Source organism: Drosophila takahashii, chromosome 2R, assembly GCF_030179915.1.
Source record: "Drosophila takahashii strain IR98-3 E-12201 chromosome 2R, DtakHiC1v2, whole genome shotgun sequence".
NCBI classification, from domain to species: Eukaryota; Metazoa; Arthropoda; class Insecta; order Diptera; family Drosophilidae; genus Drosophila; species Drosophila takahashii.
Window position 1 is genome coordinate 21,821,462 of NC_091679.1, and position 27,793 is coordinate 21,849,254.

Genomic DNA, 27,793 nt, shown 5'->3' on the forward strand with positions numbered 1-27,793 from the left:
GCCCACTCGCTCCTCTCCAACTTCACCGTTCCGAAGAGGAAGTCGCGTTTTCCCCCAACACACAAATTGGTGTTTTAGCAAAACCAACAATTGCCGAACAAATTGCTGCCGGAAAATCCCACTCAGCAACATCGAGCTTCGCCTCAAGCGTGACATTTACTTTCGGCCCAAAGAAGCTTTCGAGCCGGGGGCCCCATGATTACCAGTCAATAGTTATTAACCATTCAATGACACACATTTTCGATTTCATTGCCACCGCCCACCGACATATGTTCCTGCAGTGCAGCACGCCAGCAATCCCAGCAGCAGCAGTTGCACTGCGCAACAACATTGGGCAACGCAGGCTGCCTGGGCTTAATGTGCCTAATGTACAAATTACCGCCCGGCAGTTAGGGATTGTGCCATTTGTGGCACTCCACCAAATAGGCCACAGCCAGTGACATAACCCAACAAGAGGCTCGTTTGTTTTCGGCCAGCTGGTTTTCTCTTTTTTGGCGGCAGGCGGCTGTCGGCGTTCAAGGTCGGTCTCCAACCCACTTCTCCAAAACGGCAAAAGCAACTACAATTAGCTAATTGTATTGTTTATTAAATCTAATAAATATTGCGTCTCCGGCTGCGGATTGCACATTTCCATTGCCTAATGCTACGAGCCGTAATCTAATGAGATGGGTTGCATTGCCAATGGTTCGGAGGGGATTCCCAGGGTCGTCAGCAGCTATAACTCGTTGCGGGTCACCACTTCCTGTATCCACCTTACAGTCTTCTGAATGTTGTGATAGATGCCTGTAAGAAATGAATAACACAATTCTCGAATTTGGATGGTTCCCGAATCTCACCTGGCTGATGATCCACTCCGCAGCCAAAGCCCGCACTCGTTATGCCCACGAGCACAAAGCGTCCGCGCTCTTTGATCACCAGCGGACCTCCTGAATCTCCTGAAAATATAATGATATCTTTAATTCAGAAGTAAGGAAACTATAACATCGTTTTCTGTAAATAATCTAAATCAATCGTATTATCACGAAATTTGACTGTAAGTTAGGCTCTAGGTTTTTTAACATTTACTATACCTATTAAAAGTGCACAAAAAACGGCGCTAATATCTAAAACATTTATTAAAAGTCGTCTATTCTTGATACCATTGACTTTTATTAGGATCAAGAGGATCAATTACATCAATATTGAACATTTAAAATTTATTGAAATTAATCTTCATTTGTTGCCTTGAAAATTTAAATATTTCTATAGGTACGACAACATCCAAAAAAAACTATTGTTAAGAAACTATTGGTACATGAATTCTACCCTATTGAGTGTCAAATTTGCATCAATAAGATGAGTATTAAATGTATACTCTTAAAAATATTAAATTGAAACATTCGGTATAGATAAAATAAAATTAATTATTGGCTGAAAAGTAATGATATAAATAAAATTAAGTCAGAGACATAGTACTATCAATATCATCAAAATACATGTGATCCAAAGAAACAATATTAACAGTGAAACCATAAAAACCAGTTAAATAGTAAACCCCTGCTTTTAAAGTGATGCCCAAAAGTATGTTTCGATTCGTGGATGTCCGTTAATATACTTAATAATAAAACGGTTCAATTTAGTCCAGTACATTTTAAGCATGCGCGAATCTACGGGAATAAGTACCCCCACTCGAAAGTTCTCAACAAAGAATTTGTTCTAAAATCCTTTACAACCAAATCTTAGATCTGCCTCTGGGCCAAACTCTTGAATCACGAAAGAAGGCTTATCAATGTCAATCTCCTTGGCAGCTTGATGATTAAGCCTTTTCCCTGTACAAAAGGCTGGCAGCACAGTTAAAACATTTCGTTGCATTGTCTTTGAAAGTTTTTGGCCAAAACAACGGCATCCACTCACCCAAGCACGCATCCATATGGCCATCGGAATGGCCGGCGCAGAACATCTCCGCTTTGATCTCCACATTTATCTGCTTGCTCTCGTGCCAGCGAATGCAGTCCAAGGTGGCTAAAATAAGTTGTGGGTAATTTAGGAAAGCAGGCTAACTACCAACACTCACTTATGATGGGAACACTGGCCACCTGCAGCATGTTGGTGCCGGCGTGGCCCATGTGCGCCTCTGTCTTGCCCCATCCGGCGATCAGTCCCTTCCGCCCGATCAGCCGGATCGGGTACTGGGGCAGGCAGATGGGCAGGATGTGCTCTGTGAAGGCCGTCGGCTGGGCCAGCTTGAGCAGGGCAAGGTCATAGCGGTCCGGCTGGGTCATGCGGAAGTTGAAGCGCGGGTGGATGATCTTCTGCAGCACGCTGTGCTTCTCCACGGGCAGGGGCTCGTGAATGTGTCCCAGATCCTGAGTGTCCAGCTCCCCCAGGTACACGGTGATGTCCGCCAGCTGGGCCTGCTGGATGCAGTGGGCGGCTGTGGCCACCATGTTGGCCGAGATGAGCACTCCGCCGCACTGGTACTCCGCGATGCGGATGTGCGCCTGCCACGGGTACTCGGCGAACTGCGCCGGTCGACCGCCGATGATGCGCTTCTGCAGGGTGTTCTGTGCCGTTCGTGGCAGTCCACATTCGGGCTGCAAGCGATTTTGGTAAAAATTAATTTTTAAAAATAATTTTTATCGGCCATGTAATAAAGATAAATTGTCGAGCGCCTCGACTATCAGATACCCGTTACTCTGTTGACCAATTTCAAAATTAACATGGTGGGTTTCCTGTGAAGGCCCGTTTGTGGACAATTCATAATGATTGACTAATGATTTGATCCCAAAGAGTATAACAAAAATGGCCACTGTTTGTTCGTGAATCATGAATAATGCTCTTGATTTTTTTCGTTCTTATTTTTCTTTGTTTACTCCTGGGTTCTTAGAAATTCAATAACTAAATTACCTCTTTAAATTGTTTCTTTATTTCTTTTTGAACTCATTGTCATTTCCTTTGTTGAACGAATATCAACAGCTTGACTCTGGGCACATAACTTTATCCAATAAAGTTGGATTTCGAAATGGTACACCCCTGAGAAAGGTGTAGCTGTCCCTATTCTAGCTTTAATTGGACAAATCCTGCCCGTCTGTCTGTCAAGTAAAATTGCTCAATTATCCCGCTCTGCGGTTGCCATGGCTCAATTATGTGCACCCGACCCACCTTCAGAGTGAGCAGCTCGTTGTCGTCACGTCTGCGCAGCATGATCCGCTTGGGCAGGCTGTTGAGGTTCAGCTTCAGCTTGCCGTAGTCCACGAGATTGGCCAGCGGCGAGGGGGAGTGGTGCTGGTGCTGCGGGTCGGCGACGCAGCAGCTGAAGAGCCACTTGTTGCTGCCACATCCCTTGGCGTGCTTGCCGCCCTGCAGCCAGCAGGAGAAGCTCAGCTTGCAGGGCCAGACGCCGCTCTGGTGGACGCATTCCGCGGGCACGCCCAGCAGAGTGTTCAGAATATCTGGCGGGGATCGGGGTCGTTAACTCGGGGAGGGTTTCATGCGCATTCTATACTCACTGGCTTGGGTGGGGCCAAGGTGGCAGAGCAGCAGGAGGCTCAGGGACAGCCAAAGCCACAGTAGCAACTGCATCTTAAAGTCTTATTCGGGGTCACAATTCGCACTTCACTGTACCCCGCCGAGGATGACACTCAAACGCTCATTGGAACGGACTATAACGCTTTTGTTGCTAATGAAAGCATGACAATTTCTTATTCACTTTTAAGCTGGCTGCTGCTTCTGCTGCTGCTTCTGCTGTTTTCTTCTTACATTTCCTATTATTGCTGCTCCACTTTTACTAGAAGACGCTGCTCTTTATGGGCTTGTCTGGGTGACTCACGGAGCTTCTTCTCGAGCGAAAGAGATCTGTGTCCTTGATAGGCGAACAAGTTTCGGGGTCGCTTGCAAATGGGTCGGCGGTCGGTGGTCGGGCTAATGGATTTTATATAACCATCATAATGGGAACTGTGCCAATTCGTTTGGCTGGCTCGATGGCACAGTTTTCACAGTTTAATTTTCCTTTTCCCAGCAGCCACGCACCCGAGTCTCACACATTTCCCGAGATGATACCGAGAACTGTTCTTCGACTTTGGAGATGGTGTTATAAGCCACATCCGCACGCGCCGCTGTCCAAACGCAAACTAACTTCACGCCATTAGCCAAGACGCAGCAACAGGTTGATCTTGGTTCTGGTTTGTGTTGCTGCTGTCGCCAGTTGACGTTGCTGCTGGGCTGAGTTGCTGCTGCTTCAGTTGCTGCTGCCGATCTTCTTCATCTTTACTAATTATTACGAAATGCTGATGACGCCGCCAGCGGCGCAGGAAATGTTCTCCCAGTCTGTTATAATTATTTTATGCGACATAATTGCAACAACCGCTGCCATCTGTCGACGGAATGGGAACAGTTCTCTCGCGGCAACCGGAGAGTTTTTGGGTTAGGCCATCTAGACAAAATAGAACCACTAGCCGAAATGGGGGCCACACATTCATTTATGTAACTTTCTAATTTGTCGCCAGCTGTGAGGGGCTGGGGGGATTAGCATATTAAATAGGGTTCTTAGGTGTCACACTTTTAAGTATCTCTGGATAGGAAAGTGAAAATAAAGTCCAACCTAACTAAAATTAATAACGTTTCATTTCATCTCAGCACATTGGGTTTGATTTTACTTCTGAAATCATCAGCCATAAGGAGTAAAAATGAATCCATCAACAAAATAGTTTCTTCCAGTAAAACCTTCAGCAGGCCATGATCCCCAGCTTTCCTGTCACCTGGCCGTTAGTCCCCTGGGCTTCAGTACATCGTTGTTTGTTCTGTTGCAAACACATCAACAAAAACGGACTACCAAAACAGAATCCGGCAAAACGTACGTTAAGTTGGCTTCCAACGAACGGTAACAATGGCCCCCAACGATCCATCGCATCCTGGTGGCAAGGCTTCTGCCGTGGCACTGGCCGCCAGCCATTCCATCTCGTACGTACAGTGCCAGAACCTCAAGTACAATGTCATCATCCTCGGCTGGTTGGGCGTGATCATCTCCAGCGTTATCCTCGGCAGCTCCGTTCTGACCATCCATTTGCGTCCGGATATCGAGCTGCTGCTCAACCAGTGGCCCCTGAACTTGATCCCGGTTACAGAACAGCAGCTACTGATCAATTGTGAGTACTCCCGGATGTTGGGCATTAGCCTTGGGCCTATTGGACCTATTTTTGATTAATTTTCCCTCAGTGTTGACCATCTTTAGCTCCATTGTCTACGGACTGTCGTTGATCAACATGGGAGTCAGTCTGCTGCTGCTAATAGGTATCGCCCGGGTAAGTGAAATGGAAAGTAATAGTAATCTTAAAAAATAGGATCCAAACCAGTTAAAGGTTAAGTGCAATATTTCTCTACAAAAATTTAGAGGGAAAAATATCATGTGTCATATTTTGCAAATCATATTTAGTTTTGTATTAACAGACCATGTAAAAAACAGTTGATCGTATTTCGTTTGCTGTCTCGGTGTGAACGAAAACGAAAAAAATTTAAAAATTTGGTTTCGGTCTGAGCAAAACACTTCGTTTAGTTTGTTTCGGCTGACCGTTCTCGACTGAAAAACAATTTTTTCGATCCTTCAAAAAACTGTTAGTAGATGAACAAAACTTTGAAATGCTCAGTAAAAACGGTCTTTTTTTAACAGTTCTGCCTTTCCTTTGCCTTAAATCTTTAAAAATTTAAGCTAATATATAGAACATCTATTTGAAAATACCTATATGGTAAATAACAATTACACAGGAACACAAAATTAAACTTTGTGAAATTTCCACGAACCATTTCAAGTTTTCCATGATATTTGGGTGCTCCTGAGTAAAAGTCCCATACAAAATTATTTTCCATCACCTACAGGTTCCGCGGTATAGCTAAGAATACAAAAAACCGATGTTTGCCGACATTTTGAATTACGTGGCCTATATAATTGGACCAACATTTATTATTTTCGGTAGGACCTACTCTCAATACATCAAGGCATTCCTAAAAAATAGTCCCCATTGTGAACCATTGCCCATGTCTTTGGAATTCGACGCCAAAGTTGAAAATCCCAAAATTGTAGAGATTTTTCTGATGGAAAAACAATTCTGAGGATTAAATCTTGAATGGAAGTAATTTTAACTATTCATTGTATCTATTGTTCATTGTATGCTTTAATTTCGCTTTAAAGCGATTTCATGAGAATATTTTTTATTGGATTTCTTATACTAATAAAACCGATTTTTTTATTTCATTATCTACTCCTAAATGTTGTCAAATTTTAAAAAAGTCAAGGCATCCTACAGAATGGGAGTAAACATTTACATTTCTCTGTGTATGTTCAGTGAACGTATTTTAGTTTCTTAGTTCTAGAGGTTGCCATGACTTATTCAAAATTTGACAACATTTAGGAGTAGATAATGAAATAAAAAAATCGGTTTTATTAGTATAAGAAATCCAATAAAATGTTCTCATGAAAACGCTTTAAACCGAAATTAAAGCATACAATGAACAATAGATACAATGAATAGTTAAAATTACTTGATGTATTGAGAGTAGGTCCTACCGAAAATAATAAATGTTGGTCCAATTATATAGGCCACGTAATTCAAAATGTCGGCAAACATCGGTTTTTTGTATTCTTAGCTATACCGCGGAACCTGTAGGTGATGGAAAATAATTTTGTATGGGACTTTTACTCAGGAGCACCCAAATATCATGGAAAACTTGAAATGGTTCGTGGAAATTTTTGGCTGTGTACCTGTGTTATTAGCACCAGGTGCATTACAATTGCTGTTACCATTATCTTCTAAAGAATACTCTGTTTTCAAGTTTTATGATAAAGCACCATTGGTGATGCTGTTGTACGAGTAAAGACATACACTCATAGAAATTTTTACCCTAAATCGCCCTAAAAAACTGACTTTTCGCCCGTGGATTTAGAAAATCGCCCATAAATCGTATCCGCTGGCGATTCGCCCGTGTATTTAGAAAAATTTTCTAAAAAATCCCGATGGAAATTTGGTTTAATTTAGGGTGATTTTTCTTGAAATAAGAAATATTTTCCTGTTTTTAGGGTGATTTGCCCTAATTTTAAGGTGTATTTTTCTAAAATTAAGGGCGAATTTTCTGATTTTATAGGCAAATGCCCTAAAAAATTAGACAAATTAAAAAAAATCGTGTTTGAGCATGCTTAACTGAATTTGGGAAGCATGTTTTTTTTTTAATCGTCTATATTCTGGGACTGCTGCTTTAATTAAACAACACCGGCGGAGGACACCGTTTCATATTATTGTATTGGTGTGTAGCTTATATGGGAGCTGCGTTAAGAGGGGGGCCCGATCTATACAACACAGCCGTTAGAACTGAAAAATCATGTTTGTAAACGAATTAGGGAAATAAATATGAGGAGAAAAAACAACTTACTTTTTTTGGTCGTTGCGAGAATCGAACCCACGACCTCTCGGTTTAGAGTCTAACGTCCTACCGCTGCACCACAGACCCATCGCGCAAGACAACGAACAAACTCTGCAGACATCTTATTTTCTTGAGGTCTACGTTATATTTTGACTAAAGGCAACTAAACCGTATATTTTTTCCTGACGATTGTGACAATTAGTCCCGTTTTCTTGCCAGCAAACACAAAGATGCTTTTAACTCAGAACTCCCATACGTTTTAAAGGTTTAAAGACTACTTTAATTTAAAATTCGGACGAAAAAATGTCCTTAGTATTATAACGTTTACAAAAAAAAAAAATAAATAAAAATCAAGTTGAATCACACAGGGTTCGAACCCACAACCCCACGACCTTAGTCCTCATATAGCAAAGTTGAAAGCGCAAGTGATTAGACCGCTGGGCTACCGAATTTCACACTTTTGGAGTGATTTTTAAGGCGAATCGCCCTTGTATTTAGACAAATTTTAGAAAAAAAATTAGGGCAATTCGCCGTTGGATTTAGAAAAGGTCAAATCGAAGCAAATCGAAAAAATCGCCCTAATTATTAGAAAAATAGAAAAATTAACCCTAAAAATATTTTTTTATGGTCACCTGCCTTGAATTTATGGCAAAATTGTCGTGAAAATAGAAAATTTTTCTCAGTTCAAGGGCGAAAATTTTTTTAGGGCAATTTTCTAAAATGTAGAAAATTATTTTTATGAGTGTACAATGGCCATCATTTCCTGAAGAATTCGCGGATTTAAGTCTTGTAAGATAAAGCCTCTAAGTGATGTTATACGAGTAAATATATACAATGGCCATCATTTTCTGAAGAACTCGCGGTTTCTAAAGAATACGCTGCTTTTAAGTTTTATGATAAAGCGAGTAAAGATATACAATGACCATGATCTCCTGAAGAATTCGCGGATTTAAGTCTTGTAAGATATAGCCTTTAAGTGATGGTGTTATACGAGTAAATATACATAATGGCCATCAACTTGTGAAGACCTCGCGGTTTTTTATTTTGTTTGATAAAGCGTCTAAGAGAGTATTATCCGAGTAAATTATCTTCATCTTCCATAATCTTCTGAAGAATTCGCGGTTTCTCATATTTTACATTAGGTAAAAATATAACTGGAAATATTGGTCTGCTAAAGTTCTGTACTTCGCGTTCAAGCTTAAGGCACAATAAAATCCAAAATACTCTTGTTTAAGATTTTTATAAATAAAAAATGGAATTATTTTTAGAAATTATATTTAAAAAATGTAGTTAAGTTTAAAATATTTGGAAATATTTGTGTTTAAACACATATGTATAAAAAGTCAAAAGACCGTTTTTGTTCTCCGTTCAGTTCAAACGGTCTTTTATCAACCGAAACCGTTTTGAAACAAAACAAGAAAGAAAGCAAGCTTCGGCCAGCCGAAGCTTATATACCCTTGCAGATCGTTCCTATTAACTTACAAATCGCAAAAATTTTAAATTTCGTATTACTTTAATATTATTTTATCTATCCTCCCCTATTGCAGCTATATAATATAGTCTTCCGATTTTTGTTAAATTTAATTCAAAACTCTGAAATATTAAAAAAAAAATCATATCCTAGAGTATAAGAGAATACAATAAAAACCAACGGAGCTATAATTTGTTTCCAATTAATTTCCCATTAATTTTTTGATCGTTCCAATGGCAGCTATATGATATAGTCGTCCGATTTTGATAAAATGAAAATTGAAATTCGGAAATATTTAAAAAGAGTCATGTTCTAGAAGAGAATACAATAAAAACCAAAAAAGCTAAAATTTATTTCTGTGTAACTTTCCCATTAATTTTCCGATTGTTCTTATGGCAGCTATATGATATAGTCGTCCGATTTTTAAAATATTTTATTCGAAATTCTGAAATATTTAAAAAATAATATTTCCAAGAGTAGAAGGTTTTATTTCAAAAAGCACCGAAGCTAGAATTTTTTTAACGTTTCCTTCCTATGGGAGCTATAAGATATAGTTGTCCGATCCGGTTGGTTCCGACATATATACTACCTGCAATAGAAATACGACTTTTACGAAAGTTTCATCCCGATAGCTTTAAAACTGAGAGACTAGTTTGCGTAGAAACGGACGGACAGACGGACAGACGGACGGACAGACGGACATGGCTAGATCGACTCGTCTTGTGATGCTGATCAAGAATATATATACTTTATGGGGTCGGAAACGTCTCCTTCACTGCGTTGCAAACTTCTGACTGAAATCATAATACCCTCTGCAAGGGTATAAAAATCGGTTACTGGTTGAGCAAAGACCGAAAACCTTTTGAAACAGAATAAACAGTTTCTATGTGACTATTTGCTCAATGGGTCCCAAAGTGAGAGTTATTTTGAGACATCTAGAAATAGTCAACTGTTTTTACATGCTCTGGTATGTAATCATGTTCAGATATTTTTGTTATTCGGCAAACATTACCTATCTACACTAAAAGTCTTGAGTTTCTATTCAAGCATTCGAGTAACTTAGTTAAGAAACACCTTTTCACAGGACTCAAGTTGTTTGATGTATCCCTGGTTGATCTATCATGGCGTTATTTTTGGCTTTGGTCTTTACTTGGGAGTTTTCTATGCGACCGCAGGTCTGTTTATTGACCTGTCGAGCTTTCTAATGTGTCTTCTGGTGTTCACCCTTGTGCTGGGTAAGTCTCTCATATACCTAAAATCCAAAGTCTTTATACAAATTTTATTCCTTTAGTTATATTTTACAAGATCTACCACGAGGTCTTCACCCTATTTCGAGTGATGGAGCAGCAGTCGAAGGACGGGGCCTTGGGCGGGCTTTACTATCAGGATGCTGAGCATGCGTGGACCGCGGCTGGGGTTCCCTATCAGCAGGTCTATCTGCCGCGTCTGCCAATCCAAAAGTAACTTTAGCAACATCAAGACCACAACTAGCAACTACAACAGCAACTACAACGAATAGTGAAAAAATAAAAAAGTGACATTTGGACTTCGTTTGTACGATTAATAAACGTTTGACAAGTTCGAATTCATTTCAACATTTGTATAATTTATTTACACACGAAATGTAGTTCATAAATAGTTTTAAAATTACATAACAGCGCATATGACTAAGTAAATTAGACCGTAATTATCAGATATAATTAATTTAAAGGTGTTTAGGGTGTTTGCAAACATATCGCACACGTGTGTATCTTTCAGACACACACAGCCAGTCCTAACTGCTAAATTGTACTGCGCTAATTTGTTTTTGTTAAATTATATTATATTATATTTCTTGTGTAACCATAAATTAAGTCGGCGTGGATCGAAAGCAGAGTCGGGAGCAGAATGAAGTGAGTTATGTACAAAACAATCTGTGGCCCACTTAGCAGGCAGGTGCAAATAAGAATGCGAATGCAATGAGAATAAATTAGTGTCGCTCCTCTAGATGTTCATCGTGAGTCCGACTACGTAGGACACCCAGTCCACCGTCTTGCTGACGCTGTGATAGATTCCTGGCTGGCCGCGGGACGCACAGGAGTATCCAGCGGAGACCACACCTGGAGGAGATTAGCGAGGATAGGTTATAGAGATATGGTTTTCTCTCACACAGCACTCACCAATCAAGTACCAACGTCCGTTCTTGTCGTGCATCAGAGGACCTCCGGAATCGCCCTGGCACGAGTCCTTGCCCCCGTTCCGGTATCCCGCGCACAGCATCTCCTGGTAGATGACTACGTTGATCCCGTTCTGCCGATGCCAGCGCTCGCAGATCCGGTTCTCGATCACGGGCACATCCACGGCCTGGAGCGTCTTGGGACGCAGCCGCGATCCTGGATTCAGTGCTCCCCATCCGGCGGCCCAGCCGAACTTGCCCAGGAAATCCTCGTTCTTCTCCGGCAGGCAAATGGGAGCTGAATAGAATAATAAGGTGGCTTATAAATACTACTTAAATTCTTAATTTAATTAACACCCTTTCGTACAGCGCAACTACACATAGGAAGCAGGGGATAGAGGCGGCATTTTTACAAATAAAACAGTTTTTTCTAGTCGTAAGGGGGAAGTAACGTTACATACCGTATTTAGGATGATGGACCAAATGTTGGTACAATTAAAATTTAATAAGTATTCACGACTTACCATACACAGAGAAAATATACGACGCTTTGGGTGCCGTTTTCTTGTAAAAAGTTTTAAAATTAAAAATAACAAGAAAGGAAGCTAGCTTCGGCAAGCCGAAGCTTATATACCCTTGCAGATCATTCTATTAATTTACAAATCGCAAAAATGTTAAATTTCTTATTATTTCACATTAATTTTTCGATCGTTTCTATCACAGCTATATGATATAGTAGTTCGATCTTTTAAAAATTAAAATCGAAATTCGGAAATATTTCAAAATAGTCATATCCCGGAGTAGAAGGGAATGTAATAAAAACCAACAAAGATATAATTTTTTTCCCATGAATTTCCATTTAATTTTTCGACCGTTCCTATGGCAGCTATATGATATAGTAATCCGATTTAAAAAACAAAAAAACCGAAATTTAGAAATATATAAAAAAAAATATTCCCAAGAGTAGAAGGTAAAATTTCAAAAAACATCGGAGCTAGAATTTTTTTACGTTTTTTTTTTGATCCTTCCTATGGGAGCTATAAGATATAGTTGTCCGATCCGGTTGGTTCCGACATATATACTACCTGCAATAGAAATACGACTTTTACGAAAGTTTCATCCCGATAGCTTTAAAACTGAGAGACTAGTTTGCGTAGAAACGGACGGACAGACGGACAGACGGACGGACAGACGGACATGGCTAGATCGACTCGTCTTGTGATGCTGATCAAGAATATATATACTTTATGGGGTCGGAAATGTCTCCTTCACTGCGTTGCAAACTTCTGACTGAAATCATAATACCCTCTGCAAGGGTATAAAAAGTTGTAAAAGTAAACCAATATTTTTACTTTTTAAAATGTTTTACCCCTGATTTTGCACCTAAAAATGTTGCTAATTTTCTCTGTGTAAGATTAAATAAAATATATATTTATGTATGTGGAAAACGGGAAAAACAAGAAGTAACAGAAGTAACAGTTCTGCCTAAAAATTTATTTATTTTGTTCTTTGAGGTTCAGTCTAAGAATATAAAAAACTACCAAACTACCTACTACTTACTTATTAAGCTAAATTAAACTGCTTTATATTATTAAAAAGCCATCAAAAACTGTACTAAATATGTCTAAAATACAAGTGTTCTATATATTAAGGCGTTGAAATATAAATACAAGCCCCTAAAATATTTGTATATTTTATTTTATTTAAACTGAATAGATACTTTCTCCTCCTACGTTTTCAAATAGATTTGCTTTGTGCATTCAACGTATTCATTTGAAATGAGTAGTTTTTTGTATTATACTTCTTATTATCAATTGAAATAAGCCAGATAGACTCACCTATATGTGGCATAAAGTGCACGGTGCGTTCCAGCGTGAGCACGGATATGTCGAAGCGGTCCGCCTGCGGAGTGAACTTGAAGTACGGATGCACATCGATCCGCCGGACTCCGAAGGTGTAGGCTGGCAGTGGCTCCACGGCCGAGTTGATCACGTAGTCGCCCAGCGTGACATGCACCTGGCGCGGAGTGGCCCGGGCCACACAATGACCGGCGGTGACCACGTGACGGCGGGAGATCAACGAACCTCCACATCTGGAGAGGAAAAAGTGCACATCTGTTAGCTCGGGGAGGAGTGAGTGGGCCCAAAGATGCTCACCTGGAGGAACCGATGCGGATGTAGGCCTGCCAGGGAAAGGATCCAAAGCCCGCATCATCGCCGCCCACAATGCGCCGCTGGGCGGTCTGCTTGGCCAGCGAAATGCCGCAGCCTGAAATGGCAATGAAAGGGGAAGTCAAATCAGATGGAACCGCGCACCAGGACCTCTTGGCTTAGCCTGACGGGGATTTCTGGGATTGGATTAGTGAAGCATTATCAACGGGGTGACCGGTGACCACCAAGCAAGCAAACAAATTAGGCAAACAAGCGGGCAACGTGCTGCTGCCGGGTTCAGATCAGCTTTCTAGAGTCGAGTCGTTGAGTCGTCGCGTCTTGATGGGATTTGGGGTCTCAGTTTGTGATGTGGTCGGGGTCTCTGGACATGGAGCGTAATGCCGTTAAGCTATGTGTAATATATGGCTTAATTATCATTAGCGTGCTGTGGTAATTAACATGCTCATGCCGGGCAATTAAACTTATATATTTCTGTTTTCAGTGCTCAGCCTTTCTTTCGCTGCCTCATCGACGGTGGAGCCTGAGCCTCCTTCGCGGGTGGCTTTGGTTTTAGTGGTGGTGGTGTTGTTATAGGCATCCATGTTCCTCCGAACATCGAAATACTTTAGCCAAGTTGTTGCCGAGATTGCGGCTTAATTAGACACTAAAAACAAGAGAGAACGCTATAGTCGGGTTGTTGTCCCGACTATCTAATACCCGTCACTCAGCTAAAGGGAGTGCGAACGCTGTGTCGGGTTGGTGTCCCGACTAATAATCGTAACTCAGCTAAAGGGAGTGCGAGGGAGATAGATATATAATTTTTGATTGCGTATAACTTTTTAACGAATGGTCCGATTTGAAAAATGTCTTCTACATTTCGATAGGTATAAATATACACAACAAAATTGCATTTAAACTTCTCGGAAATCTTTAAAGATGTGGGCGCAGGACCCATTTTAAAATCGTTAGTAGGCGATTGTGGGCGTTAGAGGGGGCGTGGCGCTCGGCTAAAATAAACTTGCGCTGCGTAGGAAGCCAAAGAATATGTGTGGGAAATCTCAACCTTCTAGCTTTTGTAGTTTCTGAGATCTCAGCGTTCATACAGACGGACAGACGGACAGACGGACAGACGGACAGACGGACAGACAGACAGACGGACAGACGGACATGGCTAGATCGACTCGGCTACTGACCCTGATCAAGAATATATATACTTTATGGGGTCGGAAACGCTTCCTTCTAGCTGTTACATACTTTTGCACGAATCTAGTATACCCTTTTACTCTACGAGTAACGGGTATAACTACCCAAGAGTGAGACAATAACAAATGCGAATTACGAGTGCATAACTACATAACAAAACGAACTACAAAATATACGTAAATTGTTAGAGGTGGCATGCAAATTATTTCCCAACTATTTCATTGAGCCGTTGCTTTTATTTATACTTTGTATTTTGGTATTTGGGTTTAGTGTGCACGTGCTTGGAGTTGGTTTGAAATGGATTGGATTGGATTGATTTGGATTGGATTGATTTGGTTTTGATTTTGTTTGGCTTGCATTCGCGCTGAGGCTGCCACACTCACTGGGTTCGTTGTTGACCGGTCCGTAGTTCTTTTGCGGCAGATCTGTGAGATCTACGGCATTGCCGACGAAGTCCGAGCTGCCCAGATTGGCCGACTTGGCCGTGCGGTGGCAACAGCCGCGCAGCAGTCCGTCGCAGGTGCCCTGAATGAGGCCGCCGGAGAGCCAGCAGCCCAAAAAGAACTCGCACGTACCGCCCCGGTGCTGGCACTCCGTGTCCGTTGTGATGTCGACTGTCGAATGGGAATCGAATCGGAGTTGCAATCGGTATGTTCTCGTGTTTGGTAGGGGGTGTTCTTGGGTTCATAGGTTCATAAGTTCAGGGGTCATGGGCTTGTGGTGTGGTTTTCTAGTGCAAGCAGTTCCCCAGCAGCTGACTGAAGCCCCTTCCTAAGCCCTACCGAATGGGGGGGAGGATATCGAGATCGACGTCGACGACGAGGACGAGTCGGGTGCGCGGGCACTTACCTTTCTCCTTAAACGTGCTCGCCGACTGCGGACTGCTGGTCGCCTCCGAGGCGCTGTCCAGCTCCTGCAGACTGTAGTCGTTGCGCACATCCTGCACGGCGGCCAGCTCGTTGATGCCAAAGTTCTGGTCCCTGTTGGCATAAGAGATCGGATGTCAGTTATTTGTCATAAATAAAAATATCAAAGACATGTCGCTGCTTTTTAAATAATTTTAATATATGTCAGAATTAAAAAGAAATAAATAACAAGAGAGAATCACATACCCGTTACTAGGCTAAAGGGACTACGATGAGGAGAAGTTAAGCAAGCAGTAAATCGACTGCTTTCAGTGCACGCATTGCATTACTTGCTTATAACTTTTTAATAAATGGAAAGATTTTGAAACTTTCTTTAAAATTTCGATAGGTATAAGTAAATACATACAACCAAATGGCATTTACAAAAACGGTTAGGATTAAAGGCAATTGTGGGCGTGGAGAAACAAACTTTCGCTGCGTAAGCCAAAGAATATGTAAGGTTCTACTTCTTTAGTTTAATATTTGTATAAAATATGTATGTAAGTTAATATCGTTCCAATTTATCCCTATAAATTCCAAATATAGTAAAATAATGTATCTTTTGTCAATCAAAAATAATATAAAACAGGTGTTTCAACTTGAAACTTTCAAGTGTAATATTTTCCATCAAAAAGCTTGCATTTTGAGGACTGAATTATAGATATTAAAACCATTAACTCTGAACTCTCTAAAAAATACTCACCTAAAAGCAATGTTATCGCTGAAATAAACTCCATTTCCGGAGGGTCCACTTGCGCCGGCGGGAGGACCACTAGGTCCGGTGGTGCCCACATTTTCGTTAGTGGGGAAGACGACCCGAGGACTGCGCGATGACTTGTAGGGATAGTACCGGCTCTTGCGCGATCCCTGGTACTCACTGGGCCCCACGTACTCCTGGAAGTTCTTCTGCGGGCCAAACTGGCGGACCGGAGCGGGCGGACCCGTCCGGAACTCGGTGTCGCCGAAATAGAAGCCGCGCTGTGGTCGCTGCTGCGGCAGGGCAGTGATCGGACCATTGATGTCCCCAAACTTGGTGACATCGTCGCGGTACAGCTTGAGTCCATGGGGCTTGGAGTTGCTCACCAGGCCGGGGAATTCGAAGCTGGAAGAGGCCGCAGAGTCCGAATCAAAGTACAGCTGCCGGGTGTGCCGCGTCTCATGCTGAGCCTCGTACTGCGTGGGAGCAGGCGGAGCGGGAGCCGCATCCTCGCTGAACGGCTGAGGCTCATAGCCACCGGCACTGGTCTCCCCGAAGATGGGATTGTCCTCGCGATACGACTGCGGGTGGAAGGGGCTGGCGGGCTTCAGGCTGTAGCTGGGAAACTGGAAGCCCACACGCCGACTTGTGTTCTCCGGCTCAGCGTACTCCAGCTTATCCGTGGAACTGGCCGAGGCCAGGAGGTCACTGCGTTCTGTGCGCTCGGGACCGAGTTCCAGCTCCAGTGGCTGCTGTTCCGGACTGCCCTGGGTGGCCAGTTCGGCGCCAAATTCATGGGCCACCGCCGCCACTCCATCGGCAGGAGGACCGAGAGCGGAAAGGGTGGCATTCCGACTGGGGCGCAGTTGCAGGAAGGCCCCCGTGGATGCCCCTCCGTTCTCACCCCCCTCCGTTTGCAGCGGAATGTACATGTAGTTGCGCCGCCTCCCCTGACGCGTCACATTCTCCGGCATGGTGGGCACCAGCTGCTTGGGCACCGTGATCAGCTCGCTCTGGGGCAGCTCCACGGACGGAGCAGGGACGATCTCCACCGCGGAATTGGAGTTGGAGTCGGAGCGTCGCTGGGCGGTGGTCGGAGCACTGGCGCCCAACTGACGGGCGGTGCGATAGGAACCGAAGGACTGCACCACCGTGCCATCGCTGCGCTGGCGCACATCCTTGAAGCTGATGTCGTCCTGCCGACTGAAGCTCTGGTAGGGAGCGTACAGATTGCGGGCGGTGGAGGGCGTGGTGGCCGCCAAGGACGCCGTTTGCCAGGGCAGCAGCTGGTGACCCGTGAGAAGGGCGGCCGTGGTCACCGCTGTGGTGGGCGTGGCCGCGGAGGAGGCGCAGCAGCAGTAGGCAAACAGATTAACGGCCAACGCCAGTCGGCTCCATCGCCAGTTGTTGCGTGTGCTGGTGCTATTGCTGCTGTTGTTGCTCGTTTTGGCCACTAACATCTTACATCGAGCAGGATGAGCGGAATGGTGAATGGTGGCTGCTCGGTTGTCTGGTGGTAATGACACTGGCTCCAATTAAGGCGCAGCCGCACAACTTCCTGCTTAGCGCCGCCTGAACTTGAACGATGAACACTGAACGCCGAATGCCGCCCAAGCCAAGCTCGTCCGTTTCGCTTTTTTCCTACGCTCCGCTGGCTGCTGGTGCTGAAAAGTGGATACCAAATGCTGTCAGCTGCGTGCCGCGTTCATTGATCTCCCCACTGGTTTTCGGCCTGCTCTTGGTTATCGGCTTTTGGGATTTTCCGATTTTCCGATTTTCTGATTTTGCGGCGCGGCGGCTCTGTTACAATTCAGCTGGATTTGCGGCAATCTGTGTGCCTGCCGCCGATAGCTCAGCTCGTGTGGCGGGTTTTGTTCGCCAGTTCAGCCAGCGGTGGCTGAATCCGAATTGGTCCGGGTGCCGGGATGGGATCGTGCTGGTGATGGTGATGGTGGGATGGTGTTTAGTGCCCGATGTTTGGGTATGTGCTCGTGGGTCCGGCGGTTATTGGTCTGAGCTGCTCCAATGGCAATTATGGCAATTGCTGTTGACGCTTTAACAGCGACGTTTCAAGCGGTTTCGTGCGGTTGCCTGCTGCACCGCATCGCGACAACGTCCACGAGTAGCTCTGGCCACGAATTACTTCCTTAATTGCCTGCAACGGATAAACAGAGATTGTTATTGAAAGACCGGTTTAATTTCGGCAATTAGGAGTGGGTGTGCGAGACCGTAAGAGCCGTAAAAGCTAAAATGCTCAAATGCGCTTTCGTCTGGCTGGCATAATCTCCGCTTTGCGCATTAAATTCCCATTAATCGCGTAGCAAATTAATTTTAAATCATCAATTTGCGCTAAAACCCGTTGTTGCAGAGGTGCACTTGCCACTGCAGCACAACGCAACACGCGTTTCCTCGGTCACACAATCCACAGCTAAGTTTTTGGAAACCTGTCGCCGCGATAAAAGCATCTGGGAAAACTGGAAAAACCATCATCAGCAGCTGCCAACTTGCAGTGTTTTTATTTAATTTCCCTTTTTTACTTTTTGCGCATTTTCTGCCTAATTTTTTGTTACTCCTTTTCGTCATGTTTTTACATTTTACGTTTAACGATAGAAGGAAATGAATGAATGCAATGAAGAGTCGCAATAAAAGTAAATATGAGTAGTAGTTTAGTACCCTATGTGAGCCTATTCAGTTTATTAGTTTAGTTTGTATGCAGTGTTACGAAACACATTGATTATGAAAGTAATTGCCTATCAAATATATTCGAGTTTGTTATTATTTATGCTTATTTATTTATTTTAGTTGTTTATTCCACAATTACACAGCTTTCAAGAAGTTTGGGGTTTAATTTTCATTGGAACTTTTCCTATTACATGTTAATTACGTTTTTTCTTTGTAAATACAGAAATGTTAAACTATATGGTCCTAATCACACAAAAAAAGATCGTCGCGTTAAAATCGATATGGACATGGTATTGCATTCGCATATAGTTTTTTACCGAAATCTATCTCTTTCGGATTCTCTGATTTCGAAAAAGAGAGGAAAAAGCATTACTTCGAAATGGAGCGATGTAATGACATGAGTGGGAGGGAGAAAGACCCATTCGATATTCTGGCCTGTTGTTGACATTTCGAGCATATCAAGTCAAAATTGATACCACATCACATCAAATCGATATTCATTTCATATAAAGTTTTTTTGTTTGGGTTGAAAATCCTTAAAAGTTTTTATAATGTTTAATAAAAAATAAAATTATGCATATTTTTATATTAGTCTTAAACTCAATTAGTCACAATGATTTAGTGAGTGCATTTTAGTGTCGACTACGCTCAGAACTCTTTGTACTCTGGACTGCAGTGCCTGGTCAACCGAGCTTCGGCTACTGCCTTGAAAGTAAGAGTTTGCCAGCTTTTTCGCCTTGCTCGCCAGCGATGCTGCCAAAGTCGGCGTATTTTCACTTTCATTTCGAGTTCAAGCACCACGAGAGCAGCTGCTCGACGAACAGTTTTTGCTTTTGCCGCTCTGCCGAACGCTTCCTTTAACTTTGTTCAAACTTGACATTTTGAACTTGATTTGCGGTGTGTGGCTAGCGATTTCCCAATGCACCAGGAAGCTGGCTCCCGAAAAACGTGACTCGGCGCTTCGACAGCTTTGCATAATAGTTAACACATTTTGCGGACACTTTATGTATAGATGTTGGTTATGAAATATTTTTTGGCGACTCAACTGGTTTTGCCAGCTGGTGTTTTTGCTTTGTTTTTATTTTAGCCGCTGACGCACCGTGATGCAACCACTGCAAAACTCAATTTACATTTCGAGCAGTGCATGCTAAGTCCGGGGCTAATCCATCCCGTCTACCTCTCCTGGATCGGGTTACGTAAGCCTGCACTTTACTGACAGCTGCCCCATCATCATCATCATCATCAGCATCAGATCAGCATCATGACCACCGGACAGCAACAATGCGCATGCGTGCCGCTTCCATATGGAAACGGCCTTGAGTGAAGGACGCCGGAAACTGGCTTTCTGCAGCTCTTTCTCTTTCTCCGGCTCTTACGCATAACTTAAAGTCGCTTTGTTCGTTGCTCTGCCCGCTTTCAGTTTATTTGTTTTAATTAACAATACTTCGCTGGGATTTTCTGTAAGGGTCTCGGGAGCAATATGGCCCGGCCGGATTCCCCAGATCCCTCGCCCGCAACTTGATTACTTTTGTTTTAGTTTTGCGCTGGCAGTGAAAGTTTTTTTCTGCTGCAAACAATGCGTCGTTCATTTCGTTTCGTTTCCATTTCGTTGTAAACAAGCGATTTTGTTGCTTTTCTGGCCGTAATTGAGATAAATGCATTTTAAATGCGCCACCGCAGCGGCAGCAGCAGCAGCAGCATCAGCAACTGGTTGCAGTTGCAGTTGCGTATGCAGATGCGATATTCCACTGCTCATTGCATTTGGGCAGTCGATTATGCGTCACAAATCCCGAAGACTTTTCTTTTATCTGGCCACGCATAATTCACGACAAATGAATTCTCCCCGCAACTGAAGACAATGGCTAATGCGGCGAATGACAATGGCAATAGCTACAGCGGCCACAGCTGCAACATCCACAACAATGGCGGCACAAAAGCTCAGCCAAATTGTCATTTTCGTTGTCTCCCGTTTGTCGCCGGCTGATGAGTTGCGCATAAAGTAAGTGCCTGACAAGCCTCACCGCCGGCTCTAGGAAATTTGTATGCATTTTGCTGAACTGGGGGAAAATGCCTAAATTATGGAGGAGGGAGACCAATGCTTGCCTAATAAATGAAGAAAGCCGAAAGAAGACTGCCGAAATCGCTTTCACGCCAGATGCAAGTTAGCGGCTCATCCTAACCAGAAAACTGTGAAAACTACTAGCTGCAAACAATGCAGTTGAACTAATTGTAAACTAAGCTATACTTATTTTTCTTTACAAAATTAACAAGAGCTTATTAGGATAAAAGAAGATGATATTTTGACAGAATATTTTTGTAAATATTTTAATTTTTCGACAAGAAAAAAAATTGCTTTCAATTCAGAAAATTACTTTTGATCTTATAAATTTAAACAACTTTTTAAGTTTGGCCTAAGTTTATAAATAATATATTAATATTAATATATTAATATTTTTAAGTATTGTTGATAAAATAAACACAACACTTTAACAAGCATTCACTATTTTTCGTGTTTTCCCCACTTTTCATTGGAAAAACGTTTACGTTGGTCTAAGAAAGCAATCAAAAGACAATCACAGCAACCACTAAATGTATAGCCCCTCCTCTGCAGCGATCCACTCCCACACCCACTTTTGGTGGATGTCGTCTTGGCCAAGTGGAATTAAAATAGATTTGCTCAATTATTTTGAATTGCTACCATTTGCAATTACGAATTGTTTGCACAAGACGAAAGGTTAAACCCATTTGACTTTCCCACCACCTATCGCTCAAGTGGGTCAACAGCTGCGCTCGTCTTGGCCTGGCCAAAGCCAAAGCTAAATTAAGTGGAAATCGGTGTCATGCCATTGGCACATTTTGCCAGGCCCAAAACAGAGCCGCCAACAAGCGGAATATACGTATTGGAGCCGCGAGAGTTGGGTAAGGTAAGTGCCGTTGTAAGCCGCAGCCAAGACCGTTTCAACACGCCCGACCACCTAATCAATCGATGGCCGAAAGATGGCACCTGTGACGTCTGCTCCACACACACGGCGCACAGAGTGCTAATTAATATTCAATACGCAAGGCTGCTGCGCAATTGTTACGAATGTGTTAAGTCAACACCGGCAGCAGCCGAGTGTTAAGAAGTAGCCGAGTGTGTATAGACCATGGCAACAGCAATAACAAAGCTGATAAGTTTATATATGTAGCATTGCATGCAAATCGTTCACGATATACTGATGATTATGCAATTAGCGCCACTTATACTACGAAAGGAAAGCACGGCGTATGAGCAATATTAATAGAAAGATTGTCTGAGCCCATGCCGGTCGATTAGATAAGCGCAATCAACTTTTGGAGAATTTCGTGCTAACGACTCGTGCACATGTAACACTTTACAATACTCTCTTCAAATACTCTCTTCAAATACTCTCTTCAAAAAACAAAAGACTTAGGAAACAAACTTGAGAGACTTCAGGATAAAGTTCCTCCAGTCTTCAAATCGCAAATAGCAAATCAAGGATGCTGCAAGAGCTTACGTATCTACCAACCTCTTAAAACAAAAGACTCAGGGCACAAACTTGGTGCTAATAGCACAGTCAACTCAGTCAAATTCAAATAATTAGTTGGCCCACAGCCAGTAGCTACTGCGGTCACCTCCCCCTCAAAAGACAGAGCGCCCAATTAACAACAACAAGCCGATAAACAAACAACCCGAATGCATAATCAATTGGACTCGAAGCGAAGAAAGAAAAATGATGAAAACAAAAATTGAGAAATCATTTGCATAAAGCCAGCCACATTTTTTGAGCATTTCGATTGGCTTACATAAGCCAGCGAATGCACAAAGAAGGTAAAAGAGAGGAAAATATTTACATAAAGCATCGAAAAAGAAAATAAAAGCAAGGCAAATGAAGCCAAGAAATCCATGGCCATGGTCACAATTTGGCGGAACTTGTTTTTCAGCGCTCGGGTCGTATATTTCGGATTTTATTACATGATGAAAAAGGGACCCCATCCCGAACCGGATTTAAGGCCACAGCAGCAGCTCCTAAAATTAAGTAATTTGTGTCGGGCTGCTGGAAAGAAAGTTCTCAGCCGCAACAAGCCAGCCATGTATGTATATTAATATGGCACCTAAAAAAGTAGTACCATGCTCCAGAGAGCAGGCCGAGCCATACGAGTTTCTCCGCTTATGCAATAAGCCAGCCCTAAATTGAAAAAGCAAAATAAAATAAAACCACTTCAGGAAAACGAAAAAAAGTAAAGAGATGTTACCAAAAAATAAAGAGACGGCGTCGGCGTTGCTGATAATGAAGTTCATGTCATACTTGTACACACAGACACTCGTACAAAAGTATATTGTGTATTCAACACAAGACATCGACGGGGCCATAAAAACGTTGCCAAATAATTTGTGGCTCAAGCTGCAGTTAACCAAATTGAGGCTAAGACGCCGCGGCGATGCGCCTCTCCTTTCCTCTTTCGGCTTTTGACTCATTTCACATTTCGTTTGCCCTTCTTTTACGCACTTTTGTGTGTCTCTCACTATTTATGTTTTCCGGTTTGTTGTTTCTTTCCTTTTTGCATTTCGTTGGCTCTTAATTGTTTTATTGGCGACTTGACATGGTTTTTTGTTTCAGCCATTTCAAGCCAACCTATTTATTATTCCAAGCCTGTGTGGGTTATATAATAATTATCAAGCTGTTAATGTGGAAATTCATTGCAATCGGACGAATTTTGGCATTGTTTTGTTGATACGACATGTTATTGGGTCATCAAGTATTCATTTTGAAGTTCAGCTTTAATGTATTTCGTTACAAAGTTTTCAAGACACTACAGATTAGGGTTTAATGCAGATAACTGAATATTTTAATAGATCTTTAAAATACCGTTTCAAACTGTTAATTTTTGAAATTTCAGAATTGACTTTTAATTATCTTATAAAAAGTATAAACAAGTGTTTAATCTAAAGCCTTCTAAAAATTAGTTTAAACTCTATTGGCCAATATTTTCCTGTATTCCTATCCAGCTGTGTGCCACTTTATGAATGCAGGCACAGAGAGCAATTAATCCAGTGGTCCACCGTATTCTAGTGGACTCGAAAAGTCGAAATACATGCATATCTTTCACAGGTGTTATACCAAAACCACAACCACTCCCCTAACGGGACACCCTGATGGTTCGACTGCGGTGGATTATGTGTCCAGGCATTTTGCAAGCATTTAAGCGCAAATACTTTCCACATTTTGCAAGAGACCACGACCACGCCATGAGGTTTGCGTTTTATGCATTTTGCAGAGTGGTATATGGTAAGATTTATTAGATAATGACGCTTTACTTTTGCACCATAACTGAGTAGTTTCTTTTTTTGCGGTTCGTGAGCTGTGCGAATGTTGCAACGTTCAAATGATTTAATCGCTGGAAGCGGCAAAAATCGATAAAAGTCGATTTGCGAGCCGTATTTAACGAAAATGATTAGTAATTTGGTTATCTCACCTTCAAAGCTATGTGAAATCAGCAGAGAATTAATCCAGGTTTGTTTGTTTGGGTTTATGTTTAGGGGCACAGTTTGGGGGTACTGTTCGAAATGAGAGAAAGAAATTGTATTAGGATCCCGATGGAAAATTGCTCGCAATTTATGTGGCTGTTTTCTTTGCACTTTTCTTTATTGTTTTGCCGTGTTTTATTTCGTTTGGTTAAAGCGAGAGTAATAATAAAAACAAAATGCTATTTTTTGCCTCTTGCTGCTGGCTGATCGGATCAGCAAACAAGCAGAAATATTGTTCAAAGTCGCTCGCAACAACAACATCGGCGATTGCGACTCCAATTGCAAAATCAAATCACTTTCACTGTCAGGCCAGGCGAAGATCGGTGGGTAAAGGAGGGCGGCGGGGGGCGGTGTTTGAAATTGCAGGCAACTGCAAGCTAAATCCAATCCGTAGCACTCACTCACTCCCTCTCTCTCTGCCTTTCGCTCTTCAATTTCAGCTATTACTGGGTGCCACTTTAATTGCAGTTTTTGGCCATATTTCGCCTGAAGTCCTGGGCTTTATCTTAATCCTGCACTCACACAGTGGCACTTACAGCGATCGCGAAATATATATGTATGCGTAAAAACAACTGCAGATACGAACGCGAACCGAAGTTGAGGGGAGCGAAGCGCGAACACGACCTTCTTGAGCGAAGTCTCAAAGAAGTCTGAACGGTCTGCGCAGGCGCAAAAGCTGAGCGAAGCTGAGCGCGAGCTTTTCGATCTGCTGCGCAGTCGCAGCGACGCCGCTGCTCTTCCTACGAAGCAGCGCCAAAGCAGTACTGGGAAAATCAGCTGTCCGCCATCCCACTGCCGCTGCAACCCCCTCCCCCTGACCATGCGTCGATTAGGCAACAATAAATGCACAGACAAGCGTAAAAGATATAAAAAGGGGTTGGGGACCGGGCCGATCGAGCAGGGAGATGGAGTACTGTAACAGCCACCGCATTGTACAAATAATACAAATTATTGCTTAATGCCGGCAGACGAACGTACACCGAAAATATTAAAAATTATAAACTAAGCCCAGGTCTTCCGAAATCAATTTTTTTTCAGAAGCTGTTGATTATCTCACATCTTATTATTTATTACATTTATTAACGCATAAACTAAACAGGTACTGTTGATATTTTTGTAACACACTGTGAACGAATTTTGAGATGATGATGCCTTATATTCACACAAACCGATGTCCAAGATCCATTCGTGCAGATGGCGCCCGAACAGGAATCAAATAATAAGTAGGAAGTGTGTATGTATTTTTATTGTGCTACAAGCACTAAGAAATTAACAAAATAATAATAATAAGAATAATCTAAATCAATTTGGGTTTGTTGTTAAAAAATCGACCTCCATTTAATGTATTTCTTTCGGTGTAAGCTTACCTCCTCTGTCAGTTCCCCCTAACCACCCTTTTGTAAGCTGCAATTATGATATGAAGTCGTAAAGCATCATTGGCCGCCATGGCCAATAGTAAGCACCATCGTTTTATTTCAGTTTTTGTTGCCGGCCAAACATGACAGCCGCCAATTAAACATTTTCAGTTCATATTTTCCCAATGCCTTTGGCCGCAAGGAAAAGCACCACAAGCCAGATAAACAGAAAAACAGAACCCGCAATTCACGAAAGCGTCGCAACATTTAATGCCTTTTGACAGACTGTGACAGACTGTGACTCGGCTGTGACAGCTAATTGCAGTTGATTTGATTGAAATGTACATAAAGCAGCGTGTGCGCCTTGTCCAACTGACACCGACTTTTAACCAGTGGGGAGCAGGCCAAATTAACTACAACCATATCACAAGGGTGCAGTAGAAGTCCATTGTTCAGTCTGAAGATTATAGGGAACCTTAAAAATATTGAACATACAAAAAAACAGGAAAGAAATGGACCAACGAAAAGCATAGAAAATTAGTATAAATGGAAGAAAGATTGTGAAGGGATCAAATATTTAAATATTTATTATTACATTTTAAATTCAGTAAACTGTGATCGAATAGATACTTAATCTATTAAATTAGGTACATAAATACATTAAAATATATGTAGTTATACGTAAACATTTACTGACTTTTGTAGATACTCCCATTTCAAGTTGCAAGACCTTCTGTAGCTGCCCACAATTACCAGGTCTGAGTTCAATAGCTGAAATTTGACAACTTACTTACTGCCCGAAGAAATCCACAATGGTTCATCTGTTATCTGATTAAGCCACTCGAGCGTTCAAACCCATGCAGTGAATACTTAACAATTCAACGTCAAGGCTGGACGGGAAAGCCTTGATCTTAAAACGGGGTGGTACGGGTTTTACCCGATACCAAAGCATCGTCGGATGGCATGTGATGACTTTAATGTCGCCCATGCCAGCGGAGTGGCCTTTGGAAAACCGCGAGGCGGTCAACACAACATCCGCTGCCGCTTTCGGGTGATTCATCCGGCATCAGTTTTTTTCTTGGCGGATTTCTTCTATTTACCTTTGATTGCTGCCCCTTGCTATTTAGCCAAGCTAAAAGTCCATTTTGCTCTCGATTCGCACACGAATTGAAAGTGAAAGGAGCAGTGGCAGCATTTCTTCGTCTGTATCTGTATCTGTAGTTGCTGTCAAGAGGCTGATGCACTGAAAAAACCTTCAGGCAGATAAGCTAAAAAGTGAAAATAAACCCATACTTGGCACATGAACTTTATTTCATATTTTGAAATGTTACTACTATTTTAGAGCATAAGAACATAATAAGAATTAAAAAAAAAGATGGTATTTTGAAGAAGTTGACTAATTTTTATACCCGTTACTCGTACAGTAAAAGGGTATGTTGTATTCGTGCAAAAGTATGTAGCAGCGAGAAGGAAGCATTTCCGACCCTAACCATCTGCTGGCGGATGCTTGCGCCAAAGGTGTCTGGCGCCCACACCTTTAAAGATTTCCGAAAAATAAAAATACAGTTTTATTGTGTTTATCAATACCTATCGAAATGTGGAAGAAATTTTTCAAATCGTACCATTCGTTCAAAAGTTATGCACGATTAAAGTGGTATATCCCATCTCTCTCGCACTCCATTTAGCTGAGTATCCGGTATCTGATAGTCGGGGCACCCAACAATAACGTTCTCTCTTGTTTTGTCATATTTTTAATTTGGTTATTTTTATATTTATTAAATATATTAATATGTATATTTATTTATTTGTTAATATAAAAATATATATATTGCATCTTGAAAACACAAAATATGTTTTGTGTGTTAAATTGGTATTGCCGTGAAGTTGGAGATTCGGATTAGGACTGGGATAGGTGCGGGTGCTGCTGCCGCGTGAACGCTTCAACTTCAACTCCAAGTCCAACGCCAGCTGCTAGCGGATGCTTGCGACAGTTGGAAAGTGTTTGCTGCTTTGCTTTTTCCATTTCGTGTTTTAATTTTTTGCGGCCAGGGCAAATATTTGCATACACTCCGCCAGCAAAGCAGCAACCGCAAATTCGAGTAGCAATTGCTCTTAATTTCGTGTGGCACAATTTCCAAGGGGCAGCCGCTGCTGCTTTGGGCTTTCTGGCCTGTCCGCAATTATGAATATTCATTAATCGATGACAGGCATTTGGTTTGGCGTTTGGAATTCGCCGGCGCGATTTCTCTCCCCACA

At 42.3% G+C, this 27,793-nt stretch overlaps 3 protein-coding genes across 5 annotated transcripts; 1 reads left to right on the forward strand and 2 right to left on the reverse strand.

Moving 5' to 3' along the window:
* Window positions 1–600: 600 nt before the first annotated feature.
* LOC108061069 (serine protease 33) lies at window positions 601–3,982 on the reverse strand. Of its 2 annotated transcripts, XM_017147082.3 has the most exons (6): window positions 3,489–3,982; window positions 3,142–3,431; window positions 2,054–2,573; window positions 1,894–2,001; window positions 837–935; window positions 601–783 (listed from the first exon to the last, which is right to left on the reverse strand). In XM_017147082.3, exons 1-6 carry the CDS (start codon window positions 3,559–3,561, stop codon window positions 716–718), a joined length of 1,158 nt encoding a protein of 385 aa, XP_017002571.1. In that variant the 5' UTR covers window positions 3,562–3,982; the 3' UTR covers window positions 601–715. The 2 variants fall into 2 exon arrangements, with proteins under 2 accessions (XP_017002571.1, XP_017002570.1); XM_017147081.3 differs by having other exon boundaries at window positions 601–935.
* Window positions 3,983–4,760: 778 nt separating this feature from the next.
* LOC108061108 (uncharacterized) lies at window positions 4,761–10,449 on the forward strand. The gene is made up of 4 exons (XM_017147157.3): window positions 4,761–5,123; window positions 5,194–5,279; window positions 9,945–10,095; window positions 10,152–10,449. The coding sequence occupies exons 1-4, from the start codon at window positions 4,865–4,867 to the stop codon at window positions 10,322–10,324; spliced, it is 669 nt and encodes a 222-aa protein (XP_017002646.2). The 5' UTR covers window positions 4,761–4,864; the 3' UTR covers window positions 10,325–10,449.
* Window positions 10,446–17,889, reverse strand: LOC108061107 (uncharacterized). Of its 2 annotated transcripts, XM_017147155.3 has the most exons (7): window positions 15,977–17,889; window positions 15,218–15,348; window positions 14,752–14,982; window positions 13,172–13,283; window positions 12,854–13,107; window positions 11,020–11,313; window positions 10,446–10,959 (listed from the first exon to the last, which is right to left on the reverse strand). In XM_017147155.3, the coding sequence occupies exons 1-7, from the start codon at window positions 17,428–17,430 to the stop codon at window positions 10,844–10,846; spliced, it is 2,592 nt and encodes an 863-aa protein (XP_017002644.2). In that variant the 5' UTR covers window positions 17,431–17,889; the 3' UTR covers window positions 10,446–10,843. The 2 variants fall into 2 exon arrangements, with proteins under 2 accessions (XP_017002644.2, XP_017002645.2); XM_017147156.3 differs by lacking the exon at window positions 14,752–14,982.
* Between the last annotated feature and the right edge of the window lie 9,904 nt (window positions 17,890–27,793).